This window comes from Trachemys scripta, chromosome 16, assembly GCF_013100865.1.
Source record: "Trachemys scripta elegans isolate TJP31775 chromosome 16, CAS_Tse_1.0, whole genome shotgun sequence".
Taxonomy (NCBI): Eukaryota; Metazoa; Chordata; order Testudines; family Emydidae; genus Trachemys; species Trachemys scripta.
Genome location: NC_048313.1, coordinates 15,694,246 through 15,713,522, shown reverse-complemented (window position 1 = coordinate 15,713,522; position 19,277 = coordinate 15,694,246). Strand labels below are relative to the sequence as shown.

Below are 19,277 nucleotides of genomic sequence, written 5' to 3'. Positions count from 1 at the left end.
GGGGGGAGGGGGGGGGTGGGGGGGGGGGCGGGGGGGGGGGGGGGGGGGGGGGGGGCCACAGGAAGGGGGGGGGGGGGGGTGGGGGGCTGGGAGCCAGGACTCCTGGGTTCTCTCCCCGGCTCTGGGAGGGGTGTGGGGGCTGGTGGTTAGAGCAGGGGAGACTGGGAGCCAGGAATCCTGGGTTCTCTCCCTGGCCCTGGGAGGGGAGTGGGGTCGTGTGGTTGGAGCAGGGGGGCTGGGAGCCAGGACACCTGGGTTTTCTCTCCGGCCCTGGGAGGGGAATGGAGGCTGGTGAGTTAGAGCAGGGGGCTGGGAGCCAGGACGCCTGGGTTCTCTCCCCCGCCCTGGGAGGGGAGTGGGCGTGTAGCGGTTTGACGCAGGACTCTTGGGCCAGCCAGACCCCTCAGGGATGGGGGGGGGGGCTGAAGCTAGATGGGCCCCCTGGTCTGTCTCCTCCTCCGGCCGTGTTCCCAGCTGCGTCGCTGCCTCTCGTTGCAGGTCGTGGGACTGCGTCGTCCCGCTTGCTAAGAGCTCCCCGGGATTTCGGTGACGGGCTGAGGCTCGGACACGGGCCGGGATGGCGCAGGTGCTGCACATGGAGTCCAGCTTCCCCGGTGAGTGCTTGTGGTCAGGGCTTTGCAGAGCTCAGGTGTGAAACCAGGAGTCAGGCCCAAAGTCTGCTCTGAATGTGGTTTCGGTAGAATACAGGAGCCTCACTTCCTGTCTGGTGCAGCTGTGCTGTGGGGTGTTGTCAGCAGCTGCGCTCCACCCCAGAGGCGGGTGCATTTCAGCGCTGTATAAACAGCTGCTGTGCCCCACCCCAGAGGTGGCTGCACTCTACCCATGTGATAAGGAAGCTGCCTGGGCACCTATAGATAGAAAACTAATTTACCAAGGACCTTTGCCTTCCTCCAGGGTGCAAGGCGCTGGATAAACCCAGATCCCATGGGCCTAACTATGTTCCTGGGTTCTGTTCCCACCTCAGGGAGGGGAGGGGAGTGGGGCCTAGTGGTTAATGTGTGTGTGGGGCTGGGTGCCAGGACTCCTGGGTTGTACCCCCAGCTCGGGGAGGGGAGTGGGTTGGTGAAGTGGGGGCTGGGTGCCAGGACTCCTGGGTTCTATCCCCAGCTCGGGGAGGGGAGTGGGTTGGTGAAGTGGGGGCTGGGTACCAGGACTCTGGGGGTCTAGTCCCTACATGAACTTGGGGGTAACTTTCTCGTGGCTCAGTTTCTCTCTCTGCAAATGGGGATGAGCGCGGGGTGGGGGAGTCAGCTAACGCCTGTGCGGTCCCAGTGCCCCCCATTGACCCCTGCCCTTCCCCCGCTTGCAGGGAAGCCCACCCCGACCTCCCCCGCCACCTTCGGGGCCCAGGAGCCGCCCCTGCCCTACTCGGTGGAGACGCCGTACGGCTACCGCCTCGACCTGGACTTCCTGAAGTACGTGGACGACATCGAGAAAGGCAACACCATCCGGCGGGTCCCGGTGCACCGGCGGCCCCGCTACGGCTCCCTGCCCCGCGGCGCCGGCTCCTGGTGGACGTCCACCGAGTCGCTCTGCTCCAACGCCAGCCTGGACAGCCGCCACTCCTCCTACTCCTACTGCGCCCCCGGCTTCTACCCCCAGTGCGGGACGGGCGCCTTCAACGCCCGCGTGGAGAAGACCCTGCTGGACGCCCGCAAGAAGCTGGAGGACCAGGCGGGTGACCGGGCCGGGCCGGGGGGCTTGGGCAGCCTCCACAGCAGCGTCTCGGGCTCCACCAGCTCCCTGGTGGGCGGGCAGCCCCCGGGCAGGCTGAACGGCTCGCAGGCTGGGTTCACCCCGCTGAGCTCAGGGCTGTCCACGCCCGTGTCCCCCAGCCCCGGGCACCTGCAGCACGTGCGGGAGCAGATGGCCGTGGCGCTGAAGAAGTTGCGGCAGCTGGAGGAGCAGGTGAAGATCATCCCGGTGCTGCAGGTGAAGATCTCGGTGCTCCAGGAGGAGAAGCGGCAGCTCAGCGTCCAATTGAAAAGCCAGAAGTTCCTGGGCCACCCGGGCGGGTTTGGGAAGGGCAAAGGCAGGGGCGAGCTCTACATCGAGATCCCGGAGGAGGAAGGGGGCGGAGGCGGGGCGGGGGTCACCTCGCCGCTGGGAGGGAGCCGGAGGCCGGATTCGGGGGGCGGCACGGAGGGCTCGGCCCCCCTGAGCCCCCCGCCGGCGGCAGAGCGGAGGTCGGTGGGGGTGGGGACGTCGGAGCCGGGGGACAGGCGGAGCGTGGGGGTGGGGGTGAGCGAGGAGGAGCTGGCGCCGGAGGGGCAGCGCCAGGCCGCGCTGGCCCTGTCGGCCAAGGTGGCCGTGCTGGAGAAGCAGCTGCAGAAGGCTCTCCGGGAGCTCCAGGGGGCCCAGCAGAAGCTGGTGGCGCCGGGCACGGCCGGGCAGGAGGGGGCTGCGGGGCCGCGGCGGGCGGAGGGACGCCCCGGCTGGCAGCAGCAGGAGGTGCCCGTCAAGGCGGACACAGTCAAGGTGGTCCAGGTGCAGCGGGAGCCGGAGATCGCCGCCAGCATGGCCACGGGCGTGGCCCACCGGCCGCAGCGGGCGCAGAGCTTGGAGAGCAAGGAGCCCTACGCCAGCCTGCGGGCCCTGACGCTGGGGGAGCCGCCCCAGGCCGTGGTGGTGGAAACGTCCTTCCCCATCCACGCCGCTGCGCCCCACGCCGCCCCCATCCACGGCGTCAAGAAGATCAGCATCGCAGCCGAACCCGGCGGGGAGGAGACGGGCCTGGGCGGTGGAGCCTCCCCAGGTACGGCCCAGCGCAGGCATCGGGGGCGGGGGCGCCCTGTGTCCTTCCTCCCCTGTCTGGCTAGGGGCTCCCTGCCCCCCTGGTCAGTGCTGGGGTGGGGATTACTGGGGGGCAGAGCTAGAGGGGAAAGGCCCCGTGTCCCGTTCTCCTGCGCCAAGCCAGCCCATCCCCCCCCCCCATCCAGGCCCCCCCAGAGGGGAAAGGCCCCGTGTCCCGTTCCCCAGCCTGCTAGGCCAGCCTGTCCCAGGGGCGTCCAGATTCAATGGGGGCACCGTCCCCGCCCCCCTAATCCCAGCCCGGCGGGGTGGCCGAGCGACAGAGCAGTGCTGCCAAGCGGACGTAGGGTCCCTGTGCTGCTCGGGTTCGGTCCGGCTGCCCCTCCGTCACGGGGTGGGTGGCACCGCTGTGGGGCAGGCGCTGAGTGGGCTCCCTCACCCCCGCCCCCCGCAGCCTCCCTGGCAGCCCCTGGCCCCATGAACCCCCAAAGCTGCCCCTGGCCAGTCTCCACAAGGAAGCTGTGCCCGGTTTTCAGCTGGATTGTAGCAAAATTCTGTGTTCGGCCACTCTTCTTTGCCTGCCCTAAGCCGAAATAAACCCGGCTCAAACCGGCATCGGAGCATCCACACACGGCCTTTGGCGCCAGGTGATCCGAATGGGCTGGGTTCTGGTGAGATCTGCACTCGTCCAACCAGCCCGATCTAGATTGGTTTGAAAGCCCAGCTACGGGGCACGTCTACACAGCCCAGCTACGAGGTGCGGGCTAACTGGTGTCCGCTCAGGCGAGTGAGAGGCGGGTAGGATTCGAACACGAGTTAGCAGATCAAGGTCAAAATCATAAGGGCGTCTGGGGTTTAGCGGGACCTCCAAATTCATCGGAACCGTCTTGATTTGTGGGGGCTTCACTAGGATCTTTACTCGAGTTAAGGGGAAGAACTCAGCTGGGTTTTGCAGGGAACTCGTGCCCTGAGTTCGTAGGTCCATCGATTAGAACCAGATTTGGAAGGGTCGATTTTTCTCAGGGACTAACAAATGTATCTGGGTATGAGCTTTCGTGGGCTAAAACCCACTTCTTCGGATGCATGGAGTGGAAAAGACAGTAGGGAGGTATAAAGACAGAGCACATGAAAAGATGGGAGTTGCCTTACCAAGTTGGGGGTCAGTGGGGGGAACACCGCTGGCCGTCCCCCGTCTCCTGCCTGTCCAAAATCCCGGGGGGACACCGCTGGCCGTTCCCCGCCTGTCCGAAATTGCGGGGGGACACCGCTGGCCGTCCCCCATCTCCCGCCTGTCCGAAATCACGGGAGGACACCGCTGGCCGTCCCCTGTCTCCCGCCTGGCCGAAATCGCGGGGGTTGTTTGGAGAGAATGGTTGGGCCAGCTGCTTAGAGCAGGCGAGACAGACTTTAACCAGCTCCTCCCTGGGGAGATCAAAGGGGGCTGGGAATCCAGGAGTTCTGGTTCTTTTCAGTCCTTTCCCAGCGGCCAGACGGACAAACCCACTTGCCCGCTAGTCCCGTTGCCCGTGACTCTGGGGTGGCTCCAGGCTTGTTTCCTGGGGCCCCGGCTCTCTCCACAAATGTCCGGCCGGTCCTTGGGGGGTGGTGTCTGAGTCTCCTTAGCTCCGTCCCCTCCCCACTGGCTTACCCAGAGCCGGTGTCACTTCCAGCAGCCTTGGGGCTGCTCTACCTCATGCACGGCCAAGCGGAGAATACCCACAATGCCGTGTGCTCTGGCCATGCCCCCCACCCGTCCCCCTACGCCAGGAAGCAGCGACCTTGGAGGGACACTTCCACCCGGGGGGGGAGGGCGGGGAAGCGGGGCAAGAGTCACTGAGAATCAGGCCCCTTTGTGATGACTGAGGGATCTCAGGTCTCACAAGCGGAGTTGTGGGGGGGACCCCCTGGACGTGGGGGGCGGCTGGCCTAAGCCTCAGAGCTGAAAGGGGACATGGGGGTGGCTGGGGGGAAGGCCTGGGAGGGACCGGGGGGGGCAAGGGTTGTGCAGGGCTGGGAAACCACACAAGACAGCGAGTGCAGTGCAGGACACCGGGGTCCCTTCCCAGCCCTAGCCGGGATTGTAGCTTCATGGCTTGGGCACCTGGACCCCTGGGTCCCTCTCCCGGCTCCTCTGGGGGCTTGGAGGGGGCTCTGGGTTGCCGACGCTGGAGCTGAGGCTGGATCCTGAGATTTGATTAGCAGTTACCATGAGCCGTGCTCGTTAGCCATGCTCGTTGTGTCACCCAGCCCCACCCCAGATTGCCCCACATGGGGGCGGGCTGGAGGGTGGAACGGGACCTGCTGGGGGGGCACTGGGCCCATGGATGCAAGGACTGCTGCTAAGGGGTGGCGGGGGGATCTCTGATCCCATCTCCCAACCAACCCCTCCCCCACACTCCACCATCCGCCGGGCACCGGTCACAGGCCTTGCCAGGCCCCGGTTGTGTCGGGCCGGGCCCAGCTGGCAACCTAGCATCTCCCCTCCCCCGCCGGCCAGCCCAGGGTCAGCGGTGCCACCCAGGCATGGGTCTGTGTCTGTAACCCTGCCCCCCTTCGCCCACCTCTCGCCAGAGCCCCCCAGAAGCCAGAGGCCCCAGTGGCCCCGGACCTCCCGGCTCAGCCGACTGCACCGTGCCCGAGTGAGGCGAGGGACCCAGCTGAGGGGTGTGGTGGGCCAGGGACTTTAGGGGCAGCCAAGGGGCTTCAGGAATGGGGGGCCCGGGCCGGTCTCTGATCCTGGTCTCCCCGCAGCCTCGGCTCAGGGGGGCGTCAGATCTGGCACGAAGAGGCAGGAGGAGGCCCCGGAGCTGGTGGGCAAGAAAAGTCTCCAGTTTGTGGGCATCAACGGCGGGTAAGGGGAACTGCGGAGCTGCCCCCGCCCCAGGTGGCCATGTCGTGTAGGGGATCAGAGCAGGAGGAGAGGGGGCTGGTGGCCAGGACGCCTGGGTTCTATTCGCGTTTCAGGAAATGGGGTTGTAACGATGCTGCCTTTGGTGGGACGCTTCTGAGAGTATCAATTCAGGACAAATTGCTGAGAGTCGGGCAGTTACAGCCCCAGCTGGGGTTTCTCCACTTCAAAGGCACCAAACCAACCAGCCAGAGAGGACTTTGGTCTCACCCCACTGGCGAACCACAAGTCACACCAGCAATTCCCTTAGACACTCCAGTTTCCCAGTATCACCACCAGTGCCACTCGTTATGGGGACAGATGGTTATGAAAACCAAGACCCCAATAAAAGGAAAAAGGTTCTCCTGATCCCAAAGGACCAAGCCCCAGACCCAGGTCGATATATGTCAGATCTTACCCACCAATCACGCTGTTGCCAATCCTTTAGAATCTAAAATCTAAAGGTTTATTCATAAAAGGAAAAAGATCGAGATGAGAGCTAGAATTGGTTACATGGAATCAATTACATACAGTGATGGCAAAGTTCTGGGTTCAGTCTTGTAGCAGTGATAGCATAAACTGCAGATTTAAATCAAGTCTCTGGAACATCCCCAGCTGGGATGGGTCCTCAGTCCTTTGTTCAGAGTTTCAGTTTGCAGCAAAGTCCCTCCAGAGGTCAGAAGCAGGATTGAAGACAAGATGGAGGAGTTTCCAGGGCCTTTTATATTCTCTGCCAGGTGGAAGGACCCTTCCATTCTCATTGTGGAAAATCACAGCAGCCCTTTGTTTCCATGTTAGTTTGAAGGTTCCCAGGAAAGCTCAGATGAGGATTGGTGTCTCCCAAAGTCCATCGTCCGTCCGTTAAGTGTTTCTTGACTGGGCACTTCCTGAGAATTGTCCTGTCTCAAGAAGCCGACCAGATGCTTCACTGAGGCTACGTAGAATCAAACACATTGAGATACAAGTACAGAGCCAATAAACTGCACAAGTGACACACACACACACACACACTAAACTGCACAAGTCACACACACACACACACACACACACAGAATCATCATAACCAGCAAATCATAACCTCTGTATAGACACCTCACACGACAACCTTTGTATGATACTTGCTGCAAATATATAACAGTGGTTGCAACAATGATCTATACGGTCACAGTTCATGTCAATACCGTCACAGGGGTCTAATGGTTAGAGCAGGGGGGGGCTGGGCGTTAGGACTCCGGGGTTCTATTTGCCAGCTGTGGTGGGGAGTGGGGTCTAGTGGTTAGAGCGGGGTGGGTGGGAGCCAGGACTCCTGGGTTCTGGGAGGGGCGTGAGCTCTGGTGCTGCCCTGCCAGCTCTGAGCCCGCTCCCCACCTCAGGTACGAGTCCACCTCCTCGGGCTCCAGCACGGCCGAGAACTCCTCCGACAACGAGAGCACGGAGAGCGAGTACCATGAGGCCAGCGAGGGGCCCCCTGCGGGGCAGACGGAGACCCCCAGGCCCCCGGCGACGGCCCCCCAGAGAGTCCCTGCGGAGAGCGACACGGCGACGGCAGGGGAACCCCCCAGAGCGGCACCAGGGAGCGGCACTGGGTAACTCTACAGGGGTCTGCGCCCTCGTGCAAGGGGAGTGGGGGTCTAGTGGCTAGAGCAGGGGGGTAGGGGTGCAGGGGTTAGACCAGGGAGCCAGGACTCCGGGGTTCTCTCCCAGCTGTGGGAGGGGAATGTTGTGCCAGGGAATTGTCTGGATCCCAGCTGGGCTAACATCTTCGGCACCTGGTTGGGCTCTGCCCCAGCCCAGCTGGGACTACCCCAGGTCCAGGCTGGGCTCTCAGGGCTGCAGCCTGAGCTGGGATCATGCCCTGAGCGACTGGCCCCTTGGCTTCCGTCTGTCCTGCACCCTGTCACCTTCAGCCGCCTTGCCCTGGCCCTGCTGCCCGTTAGACCCGACCTAACCCCTTGGGTGCCACTTTCAGTGACCAGCCACCTCTGCAGGGCTTCAGGATCCCTCCCCCCAATGGGGAAGACCCCACTAGCCCCCTGCTCCCCCTCTCGTTGCAGGACAGGACTCAGCCCGGAGCTGTTAGCAGCCTGTGAAACCCTGCAGAAGTACCTGGAGAGCCCGGACATGCTCATGGACAAGGAGATGGTACGGAGCGATACGGGGCTGTGTGCGGGTCTAGAACCTGGGACCTCAGGGTGCGACAGCCCAGGCTGCTGCCGCCTGAGCTGCAGGCTCTAGACCAACTGCTGTTCACAGAGTAGCCACCGGGGGGAGGAGGGAAACAGTGAACCATCCTGGTGCAGGCTGTGGGTGGTGTCAGGACTCCTGGGTTCTCGCTGCTTTCTGCTGGCACAGGGCTTGCCTCAGCGAGCCCAGAACACACCCCGCCACGGCCCGGCTTCCTGCCCCGCAGGTGGTTTAATGGACGCAGAGGAATTAACAAGAATAATCCCTAGAGCTCAGGTCCCTTTGCAAAGCAGGTCACAGGTTCATCGGCTGAGAAACTGAGGCACGGGGAGGGGACATGACCTGCCCCAGCTCACCCAGGGGGCCTGGGGCAGAGCTGGGAGGAGATCCCCGGCCTCCTGAGGTCACGCTGCCTCCCTTCGCACTGCCCTCTTGGCTAGCTGCAGGGAGCACCCCGGGAAGGGCCAGGAGTTATACAACGCGAAGCCCGGCGAAGGGTCCGCAGAGGGGCTCAAACAACCGGGAAATTCCCCGGCGGGATTCTGCCAGCGAAGCAGAGGCGAAACTGACGTGGCCTCAAAGTGAAATGAGGCACCTCGTTCATGTCCGCTGAGAGAAACAGGGTGGGGGGATGTAAACAGAGCAAAACCAGGTGCCAGGCAAAGATTTGCTCCCGTTAATTCATTGTACTAGGGTTAGAGGGTAAAGACCCCAGGGCCCCGTTGTCCTGGGGCAGAGCAGGGGGTCTGGGAGCCAGGAGTGACGGGGTCAGTCACAGAGATCCCCTTGGGACTGTCACCTGATGTGCTGAGACTACCTCTGCGCCCGTTTTCCCTGGCAGCTTGGGACTTCAGTACCTGCCTTGTTGAGCCAGACACGCCAGCCGGCTGCAACACAGACCCAGAGTCTGACCCCCAAAGTTGCAGACTTAACTGAAAACAGCTCAGCAAGTGTTCCTGTCTCCAGCACCCAGCTCCCAATGGGGTCCAAACCCCAAATAAATCCGTTTTACTCTGTATAAAGCTTATACAGGGTAAACTCATGAACTGTCCACCCTCCATAACACTGATAGAGAGAGATGCACAGCTGTTTGCTCCCCCAGTATTAATCACTTACTCTGGGTTAATTAATAAACAAAAGTGGTTTTGTTAAGTATAAAAAGTAGGATTTAAGTGGTTCCAAGTAATAACAGACAGAACAAAGTAAGTTACCAAGCAAAATAAAACAAACACGCAAGTCTAAGCCTGATACAGTAGGAAACTGAATACAGATGAAATCTCACCCTCAGAGATGTTCCAATAAGCTTCTTTCACAGACTAGACTCCTTCCTAGTCTGGGCCCAATCCTTTCCCCTGGTACAGTCCTTGTTAGTTCCAGCTCAGGTGGTAACTAGGGGCTTTCTCATGACTGCAGCCCCTTTGTTCCACTCCCTTTTATAGCTTTGGCACAAGGCGGGAATCTTTTCTCTCTCTGGGTCCCCACCCCTCCTTCTAAATGGAAAAGCACCAGGTTAAAGATGGATTCCAGGACCAGGTGACATGGTCACATGTCCTGTCAGCCCCCCACTCCATTCTTCCAGGACTGGCCTGCACGTATGCAGTGGAGGCTTGCAGGTAAACAGAGCCATCTAGTGTCAATTATCCTGGTTAACGGGAGCCGTCAAGATTCCAAGCCACCATTAATGGCCCACACTTTGCATAATCACAATAGGACCTCAGAGTTATACTTCATATTCCTAGTTTAGATACAAGAATGATACATTCATACAAATAGGATGACCACCCTCACTAGATTATTAGCTTTGTATGATACCTTACAAGAGACTTTTTGCATGAAGCATATTCCAGTTACATCATATTCACACTCATTAGCATATTTCCATAAACATATGTAGTGCGACGTCATACCCTCCTCCTGAACTTACTGCCGGAGTCTTGGACACTGTCCATGGCGAAGGCAGTTCATGTAAAATCCCTGGTCATCTCTGGTGACACACCCTCCCAGTACCTTTAAACCCTATGATGTCATTCATAGGTGTTCTTGCAAAGTTCTGGGTTTCAGGTCCGCAGGTGCCTGAAAACAGGTTGGGGTGTAGTATTGCTAACAGCAATATCTGTTAAAGCGTAGGTGTCTTGGCATTTAGCCACCAATGCCATGAGGCGGGTGCCTCAGTTTCCCCTTCCACACAGCAATGTAGGCCACTCAGCCAAGGACATTTATTCCTCAGGTGCTCAGTGGACTTACAATGAGAGCACCTCTGGGCTCCTCTGCTTGGACAGGAGACTTGGGACAAGTAATTGGAGAATGGGGAGGTGACCACCCAGCCTCCTTTTTCCCAGGGGTAAAACGGTGATTCTGCTTTCCCCCGACCCTGTACCCCTCTGCCAGTGGTTTGTGTTTAATTGCAGCTTGTGACTGCTCGTATGAGTCTGCAAACCCGGCTAATTCACCCACTGCATCCACCCTTTCCTCCCACAAATACTGTTTTACATCATCACTGCACATATTCAGGAACTGTTCCTGAGTAAGCAAATCACACCTTTCTTCCAAGCTTGTAATGCCTTTCCTCCTCACCCACTTGTCCACCAAATCCCTTATTACATTTACATAGGCCACATTACTTAATCCAGATCCCCTTGTAAAACTCCTGAATTTTACCCTGTAGGTTTCAGGTGTAATCTGGAACTGTTTCAAAACCAGTTCCTTACATTTACCATAGTTTGAAGCATCATCAATAGGCATCTTATTGAATATGGCCAGAGCTCTGCCAGTCAATTTTGCAACCAAAGTGGTCATCTTTTGATCTTCAGGAACCGCATGGAGGGTGCACAGTCTCTCAAAGGTGATGAAATATTCGGCAATATCACTGGATTCATCATACTGCGGACATAATCGTTCCCATTTGGGGATTTCTGGGGAAGTGGAGCCAGCCGCTGAAGGGTTTTGTCTCTTCCACTCCATTACAGCCAGTTCATGCTTCTGGGTCTCAATTTGGGCCTGTATTTCTCTGTCTTTTAACTCCAGGGCTCACTGCCTCTTTCTTTCCGTCTCCTCCTGGGCAGCTTTCTGTGCTTCAATTTGAGACTGTTGCCGGGCCTCCATGGTTTCCCTGGCCGCAGCTGCTGCTTTCAGCCTCATTTCTGCCGGCCACATTTGAAACTCGTGGTCCTTTGGCTTCTCTTCCGCTTCCAGTCTGGCCAGCTCTAGATTTGTAGCTGCCTCCCGGGGAGTCACTTTCCTGCTTTCTTGTGCTTATTTCCCTCCCCCAAAATAAACACACAGAAAACAACAAACCAGTAACCACTTGGTCTGTTCTCCGGCCACCACACTTAAAGTTCACTTAAAATCGCCACCAGTGTCTCCAAGCAATCAGCTGTGCACAGATCCTGCCGACTACGCCACTGTGACGGGTTCGTTCACAGAGACGCCCTTGGGACTGTCACCTCATGTGCTAAAACTACCTCTGAGCCCGTTCTCTTTGTCTGCTTGGGACTTCAGAACCCTGCCTCGTTGAGCCAGACATGCCAGCCTGCTGCAACACTGACCCAGGTCTGAACCCCCTAAGCTGCAGACTTAACTGAAAACTACTCAGCAGGTCACCTGTCTCCAGCACCCAGACACCCAGCTCCCAGTGGGATCCAAACCCCAAATCAATCCGTTTTACTCTGTATAAAGCTGATACAGGGTAACTCAGAAATTGTCCACCCTCTATAACACTGAGAGAGAGAGATGCACAGCTTTGTAATGATACCTTACAAGAGACCTTTTGCATAAGGCATATTCCAGTTACATTATAGTCACACTTATTAGCATATTTCCATAAACATATGGAGTGCAACGTCACACCAGGACTCCTGGGTTCTGTCTTGGCTCTGGGAGGGGAGTGGGCTCTAGTGGTTAGAGCAGGAGGGGCCGGGAGCTAGGACTCCTGGGTTCTCTCCCCAACTTTGGGAGGGGAGTTGGCTCTAGTGGTTAGAGCAGGAGGGGCCGGGAGCCAGGACTCCTGGGTTCTAGCCCCAGCTCTGGGAGGGGAGTGGGGTCTAGTGGTTGGAGCAGGGGGCTGGGAGCCAGGACTCCTGGGTTCTAGCCCCAGCTCTGGGAGGGGGAGTGGGGTCTAGTGGTTGGAGCAGGGGCGTGTCACTTCCTCCCAAAGGCTGCAGGCGAAACCCCTCTCCCCGTCTCCCCTCAGAAGGCCGCCTACACCCTGGTGCTGCAGGACTGGCTGCAGCTGTCCTGCCACAGGGAGGCCGCCCCCGAGGCCGTGGGGGAGCACCTGGCCGCGTACCGCGCCCTCTCGCCCCGGCTGCTGGAGTTCGTCCTCAACATGGCGGACGGGAACGGGAACACGGCGCTGCACTACACGGTCTCACACTCCAACTTCCCCGTGGTGCAGCGCCTCCTGGAGACCGGTGAGGGGCCACGGCGGGGAGGTCCAGCCTGGGGGGTGGGTTGTGGGGGCTAGTGGTTAGAGTGGGGGGGGTTGAAGCCCGGACTCCTGGGTTCTATTCCAGCCGGGGGGTGGGGGACGGGTTGTGGGGGCTAGTGATTAGAGCCGGGGGGGGGGGGGGGGTTGGAGCCCGGACTCCTGGGTTCTATTCCAGCCCAGGGGGGACTCCCCTCTACTGACTCTGTTTCCCTCCCCAGGCCTGTGCAACGTGGACAAGCAGAACAAAGCGGGCTACACGGCCATCATGCTGACGGCGCTGGCCGCCACCCGCTCCGACGACGACATGGCCACCATCCGGCAGCTGCTGCAGCTGGGGGACGTCAACGCCAAGGCCAGCCAGGTGTGGGCGGGGGCAGGCCGGGAGCGGTGGGGCGGATCTGGCTGGGGTGTGCAGGAGGCTGGGGACTGGCCGGGAGGCTGGCCAGGAGCACCGGGGGCTACGGACTGGCCGGGGGCGCTGGCCGGGAGTGCGGGGGGCTGGGGACTGGCTGGGAGTGCAGGGGGCTGGCTGGGAGCGCTGGGGGGCTGGGGACTGGCCGGGGGGGCTGGCTGGGAGCACGAGGGGCTGGGAACTGGCTGGGAGAGCTGGCTGGGAGCACGGGGGGCTGGGGTCCCTGCACTGGCTTGTGGCTAGGAGCCGTTTCCTGGCCGCGATGGGCGCCCTGGTGAACGGCCGGGGTGGGGGCTGAACTAGCCTGGGTGCAACCCCTTCCGCCCCACACGGCCCCCGCCCCACCCACCTTCCCTACGGACTCCTCCCTCAACCCCTCCCCCCACAGACACCCCCCACCCCTCCTGTCTCCTGTGGACTCCTCCCCCCTATAGATCTCTCCTGAGATTCCCCCCCAGCCCTGCCCCATGGATCTCTCCCCTCCCACTGAGTTCCCCCTTCCCACAACCAAGCCCACAACCCCGCCCCGGCCCCGCTGACCCCGGCTCCCCGCAGGCCGGGCAGACGGCCCTGATGCTGGCCGTAAGCCACGGGCGGCAAGACATGGTGCGGGCTCTGCTGGCCTGCGCGGCCGACGTGAACCTGCAGGACGCCGACGGCTCGACGGCCCTGATGTGCGCCTGCGAACACGGGCACGCCGAGATCGCCCGCCTGCTGCTGGCCACGCCCGCCTGCCACGTGGGCCTGGCCGACCACGTGAGTGCCACGCCAGCCTGGGGAGCTTAAAGGGGGGCCCTCGAGCTGGGGGCGGGGGGGAGATCCAGTTTTGCAGATACTCGGGGGGGTGGGGGGCGCTTATGCAAACAAGGCGATGTCCTGATTTGCATATTGGCCTATATGCATCAGCCCACTGCGTATCCATTCCCCGACGGGCGGGAGCCCCCTCGGGCCAGGCCAGGGGGGTGCTCGCTGCTTTGGGGCAGCCAGAGGGGACAGGTGCATCGGGGAGCCCCCACCCCGGGCGATCCAGTCCCCGTCGGCCGTCCCTAACCCCATCCCCTCTGGCAGGACGGCAGCACGGCCCTGTCCATCGCACTGGAGGCCGGGCAGAACGACATCGCCGTCATGTTGTACGCCCACCTGAACTTCGCCAAGCCGCCCTCCCCGGTGAGTGACGGGTGCGCCAGAGCCCCCCGGGTGCAGACAGAGCCTGGCCCGGGGCGTGGAACACCCCCACACACACTGACGCAGATGGAGCAGGGCCATGCCAAGGGCCGTGTCCAGCTTTCCCGGGCTTGGGTCCTGTTTTTCAGTGCCCCCCGCCGGCTCCCCCAGCCCCTAGTGGCTGTAGCAGGGGGGAGCCGTGGGGCAGTGCTGCCCCGACAGAGGGAGCCCCGGGGATGGGGCAGCGAGCAGGCCAGGCGGAGCTGGGGGCTGGCAGCCCCTCGGCACGGCTGCGGGGGTCACCGCCAGGCGGGAGCGGGTGGGTCAGCTCAGAGCCTGGGGCCCCCAGGGAGATGGAACCTCCAGGGATGGGGGTGGGGGGACAGTGTCTTGGGGGGGGGGGGCAGGCAGTACCCAGGGGGTCTGTGGGGAGCAGCCCGAGGCGTGTCACACACACAGACACCTGCAGCTTAGAGCCGTCTGGCCCCCGGGCTGGGCGTTTATCCCCGGCTCTCTGAAAGGCTCCCTGAGCACAGCTGAGCGGATACCCTGGGTCCGAATTCTGGATCTGTTGTGCATGACCAGTGGCAAGTCCCGTCCCCGCTCCAGGCCTCAGTTTCCCCATCTGTAAAATGGGGACAGGGAGCGGGTGAACGGGGCCAAGGCTAGGTCGACACTGAAGCCGAAATGTTCTTTCCAGGGAACCCCAAAGCAGCCGAAAGCCGAGACCGCAGCAGCCGTCCTGCCCCCCGAGGCTCAGTAGCGGAGGAGGGACCTGCCGTGTTCCCCCCCCGCCCCCCGAAGACACCGATCGAGATGTGGGGGGAGGAAGGGTGTGTGTCGCGAGGGAATGCCGTCCACCCCAAGCACTGAAACTCGTCCCTCCTGCGGTCGGAGCCAAGCCACTGGAGCCTCTGTCCCAGCCGGAGCTGGGGGGCTGCTTGCTGGTGGGCGTTGGGATGGATGTCGGGGGGCAGCAAGGACACGAAACGAAGGAAGCCGGAGACAAGCTCGGCAGCGGAAATCTGGTAGCTGCGTTTTCTAAGTCTCCACTGGCTTTGGTCCCATGGGCCCTGCCACGGCTGGTTTGATAGGCTCCACTCCAGCAGCAGCTGCATCGCCCCGGCCTGCCTCCGGCAGACACCGGATTCCCATCCGGGACCATTCTTCCACGTCAGCCGGGAGCTCCCCTCCCCTGTCCCCCCATTGGGCTGGCGATGGGGGGGGGGGCTCTTTGGTGCATTGTGGGTACTCCGTCCATCTTCAGGTGACAGACCCAGACTCCTCCTGTGCATGTGACCTTGGACAAGTCACAGTCTGTCGCTCCGTGCCTCAGTTTCCCCTCTGGATTTTTTTCACACTTAAAAAAGCTCGCTCTACTCAGTGTTATTTCTATGATGGAAGCAGCTGGGGCTCTGTTTCTAGAATCGATTTTAAAGGGAGCAGATTTTTAAAAAAAAACTTTCCTAAAAATGCCAGCCTGGTAAATTTGCATGGATTAATTACCCTACCTGGCCAGTAGGGGGCAGCACCTCCTCTCTCTATGTATCTACCTATCTCTATATAGCTTTTAATTGCAATAACAAAACGTTTTTTAGTACCAACCTTCTCCAAAAAGGCCTTTCTCGCCGGCCAAAGGACGGGAAAGACGGTGGAACCGAAGTGTGTGGCAATCGCTTTTAAAAAGCAACAAATAGCAAAGGAAACATTCCTATTTTTATATCAAATCTATATATTAATATACGCCAGGAAAACCCCGACCGCTCGAAGTGATTTAGGGCCTAGGCGGACGCAGCCAGCCGGCGTGGAAAGCGGATCCAGTTGGGCTTTTAGGGTGATGTCTTATTCCCCCCCCCAACATTTGGGGCTTGGGTCAAAGCCGCGGTACAAATCTGTCTTTTTTTTTTTAGTTTTTGTTTGCTGTCTGACCCCCCCCCAGCCATGTTTATGAACATTGTATAATTCCCCTCCCCCCGCACACTGGGGCAGTATCCGGGGGCGGGGGCCGGTGAGCTCAGCACTCGGTTTATACCTGGGGGGGGGCTGTTTAGTCGCACATACCAAGAGGTGTATTCGCTGATGTCAGTATTACCTTCATCCCATTTGTAACCTGTTAAAAATAAAGCTATTGGAAAAACGATGCGCTGCTGCTGGTCTGTTAAACATCAGGGCAGTGACAGGGCTGGGGTGTGCGGCAGGTCTGGTCCCGGTTCTGCTACTGTCCTGCTGGGTGACCTAGGGTGAGCCACTTTTCCCTCCGTGCCTCAGTTTCCCCTCCCTACCTTTGTCTAGTTAGACTGTAAGCTCTTTAGGGCAAGGACTGTCTCATAGCGGGTCAGCAGCGCCCGGTGCGATGGGTCCCCAGTCTCAGTTGGGGTCTGGGCAGCGTCCGGCGAGACGGGGCCCCAGTCTTGGTTGGGGTCTGGGCAGCGTCTGGCGCGACGGGACCCTGATCTCGACTGGGGTCTGGGCAGCGCCTGGCGCGACAGGGCCCCGGTCTTGGCCGGGGTCTGGGCAGTGCCCAGCATGCTGTGTGTGGGCAATCTCAGACTCTCTCTCTCTAATTGCTACCGTAATAAAACTAATATTAACGGGGCCGTCCAGCCGTGAAATCGCAGCCTCACCTGGGGCGCGTTAGTGTCCAGCCAACACTCGGCTTTTAAGCTCTCGTCTCAAAACCCCTGCATGGCCCGTCACAGCAAAGGAATGGGCAGGCTCCAGGGGCCCATCTAACCCGGTATCTGGCCTCCACCAGCCACCAGCTGCTGCAGAGGAAGGTGCCAGACGCCCCCTACTGGCCAGCGGCTGCCCAGGTTGAAATAAAGTTGGTGCTCGTCGGGCTGGTCTGTGTGGCGCTAATACAGTGCGGCTCTATCCCCCCCCCTGCCCCGCCCCGGGGGCTGCAGCCCGTACAGCACGCACTGGCCTTTGGGCTCAGGAGGGCACATTTCCCTGGTCCAGGCAGAGCGGCTGGTGCCCGGCTCCATGCCCAGCCCAGCCTGGGCCGGAAAAGCCCCAGCGCCCGCCCTCGCTGTGCTGGCAAAGTCCCGGGTGGGTCACGCCGGCGCAAGCCCTCAGCAGCTGCTAACCCCTGGGCCCGGCAGCCGCTGTCCACACGCAGGCACCGGGTGTTCACCAGGCCCGGCCTGAGCCAGGCGTGCCCCAGGCAGAAACGTGGCAGGCTCCGGCCTTGGTCTCCTTCCCACCCACCCCCCAGTTCTCCTGATCCCACCCCCCTTCCAGCTCTCCCCCCCCAAGTGCCCCTCACTCTTGCCCAGCTGCCCCCCCCCCCCAGCTAGCCCAGGCCGGGTTTGGAGGCGCCTCCCCCCCCCCCCCCCGCAGAGCTGCCATGGGGCAGGGGGAGACACTCAACGGGCAGCTGCTGGAAGGGGCAGGGGGCCCTGAGGACGGGGGGGGCCCTAGCATGGGGGTCCAGGGTGGGAGGAGCCCGAGCGGGGGCGATTGAGGGCGTGAGGTGGTGCTGGGGGGGCTGGTCCGGTTGGATCCTGCCCCCCCCCATGCACAGGCTGGGCTGTGGCGGGGCGTCTGCGGGGGGCTGGGTGCTCCGGGAAGTTCTGTGGTGACTTTGTGGGGTCCTTGTTTTCACTGGGGTCTCCCTGCCTGCAGCGCGCTCTGGGGTGGGGGGGTGGTGGGCGGGGCTGGTCCTACGCGCATGGGGGGGCGGAACAGGGGCTGGTCCAGTAGTGGCCCAGCACCGGGGGGGGGGGGCAGGGACAGGGGCCAGCCCAGAACCAAACACCCCAGGAGACAACTCCAGGGTCAGACCTGCCCGGCACCCCCCCAACCCCTCCCCCCGGGTCTGCTCAGTGCAGGGCCCCGCACTCCTATTACCCCCAGGGTCTTCCCCCGCCAGGACCCCGCATCCCTTCCCCCCCCCCCCAGAGTCTACCCAGCCCAGGGCCCGGAACCCCCATCCCCGCCAGGTCTGCCCCGCCCTGGGACCCGCACCCCNGGGGCGTCTGCGGGGGGCTGGGTGCTCCGGGAAGTTCTGTGGTGACTTTGTGGGGTCCTTGTTTTCACTGGGGTCTCCCTGCCTGCAGCGCGCTCTGGGGTGGGGGGGTGGTGGGCGGGGCTGGTCCTACGCGCATGGGGGGGCGGAACAGGGGCTGGTCCAGTAGTGGCCCAGCACCGGGGGGGGGGGGGGGGGCCGGGGGGGCGCCCCCCCCCAGGCCCCCCCCCCCCTATCCCCCCCGGGGGCTCCCCCCGCCAGGCCCCCCCACCCCTCCCCCCCCCCCCAGAGTCTACCCAGCCCAGGGCCCGGAACCCCCATCCCCGCCAGGTCTGCCCCGCCCTGGGACCCGCACCCCCGACCCCCACCCCCCAGGGTCTGCAGAGCCGAGGGCCCTGTACCCCTATCCCACCCGGGTCTGCCCCGCCCAGGGCCCCGCACCCCCAACAACCCCCCCAGGGTCTGCGCCGCCCAGGGCCCTGCACTACCATCCACCCCCACCCAGAGCCCTGCACCCCGTTCCCCAGGGTCTGCCCACCCAGAGCCCCTCCCTCCAGGGTCTGTAGAGCCCAGGGCCCCTCACCAACATCTTCCCCAGGATCTGCCCCCCACAAAACCCCACATCTCCATCCCCCCAGGGTCTGTCCCACTCAGGGCTTCTCCCCCCGCCCCAGCTTTGGTTCTAGTCCAGGGCCCCACACCCCCGTCCCCATTCCCCAGGTTCCAGCCCAGGAAACCACACCTCCATTCCCCCAGTGCCTCCAGCCCCATTGTCCTGGGGGGAGGAATCCAGGGGGGGGTTCTGGGCAGGCAGCGTGATTAACACCCTCACCCAGAGCCCCCCATCCCAATTCTCGGGTGTCTAGCCCGGGGGGCGACTTTGGGCAGCCCTTGTCGCCAGGCCTGGACCCCCGGCACGGCTCGCGAGGTTCCTAGGGACTCTCCCCACATTGCCCCCAAGGAGCTCGCCCCGGCCTCCGGTCCCTCATTCCCACGTCAAGGTGCCCAATCGCCTTGGGTCGTGCTCTGTGCTGGGGCCATTCCCAGCAGGCACTGCCCAGGTGGCACTGCTGGGCACCCACCGTTTGTCAACACCCCAATCCGGGGCTGCAAACTGGGTTCCCCTTTGCTGCCATTTCCCTTTGCACCGGACCGGGGTGAGACAGGGGGAGGGATTGAGGCCATGGGAAGTGTGCCCCAAACCGCCCCCCGCAGCGCCCCGTGCTGACCCCGCCCCGCGCCCTGCAGCGCCCTGTGCTGACCCCGCCCTGCGCCCTGCAGCGCCCCCTGCTGACCCCGCCCCGCGCCCTGCAGCGCCCCCTGCTGGCCCCGCCCCCTGCAGCGCCCCGTGCTGACCCCGCCCCCACGCCTTGCAGCGCCCCCTGATGGACCCATCCCGCCCCCTGCAGCGCCCGTGCTGACCCTGCCCCGCGCCCTGCAGCGCCCCCTGCTGGCCCCCAGT

The 19,277-nt window shown here is 62.1% G+C and overlaps 2 protein-coding genes across 2 annotated transcripts in view; both read left to right on the top strand.

Moving 5' to 3' along the window:
• The window catches only part of LOC117888997 (dedicator of cytokinesis protein 6-like), a 67,667-nt gene extending 67,117 nt beyond the window's left edge, over positions 1-550 (top strand). The window contains exon 8 of the mRNA XM_034792797.1: positions 475-550. Coding sequence (XP_034648688.1) covers positions 475-550 — 76 coding nt within the window. The remainder of the gene's footprint in view (positions 1-474) is intronic.
• KANK2 (KN motif and ankyrin repeat domains 2) lies at positions 424-15,985 on the top strand. The gene is made up of 10 exons (XM_034792562.1): positions 424-614; positions 1,331-2,776; positions 5,524-5,623; positions 7,033-7,245; positions 7,714-7,801; positions 12,033-12,252; positions 12,488-12,630; positions 13,237-13,437; positions 13,750-13,848; positions 14,546-15,985. Exons 1-10 carry the CDS (start codon positions 578-580, stop codon positions 14,606-14,608), a joined length of 2,610 nt encoding a protein of 869 aa, XP_034648453.1. The 5' UTR covers positions 424-577; the 3' UTR covers positions 14,609-15,985.
• Positions 15,986-19,277: the final 3,292 nt, after the last annotated feature.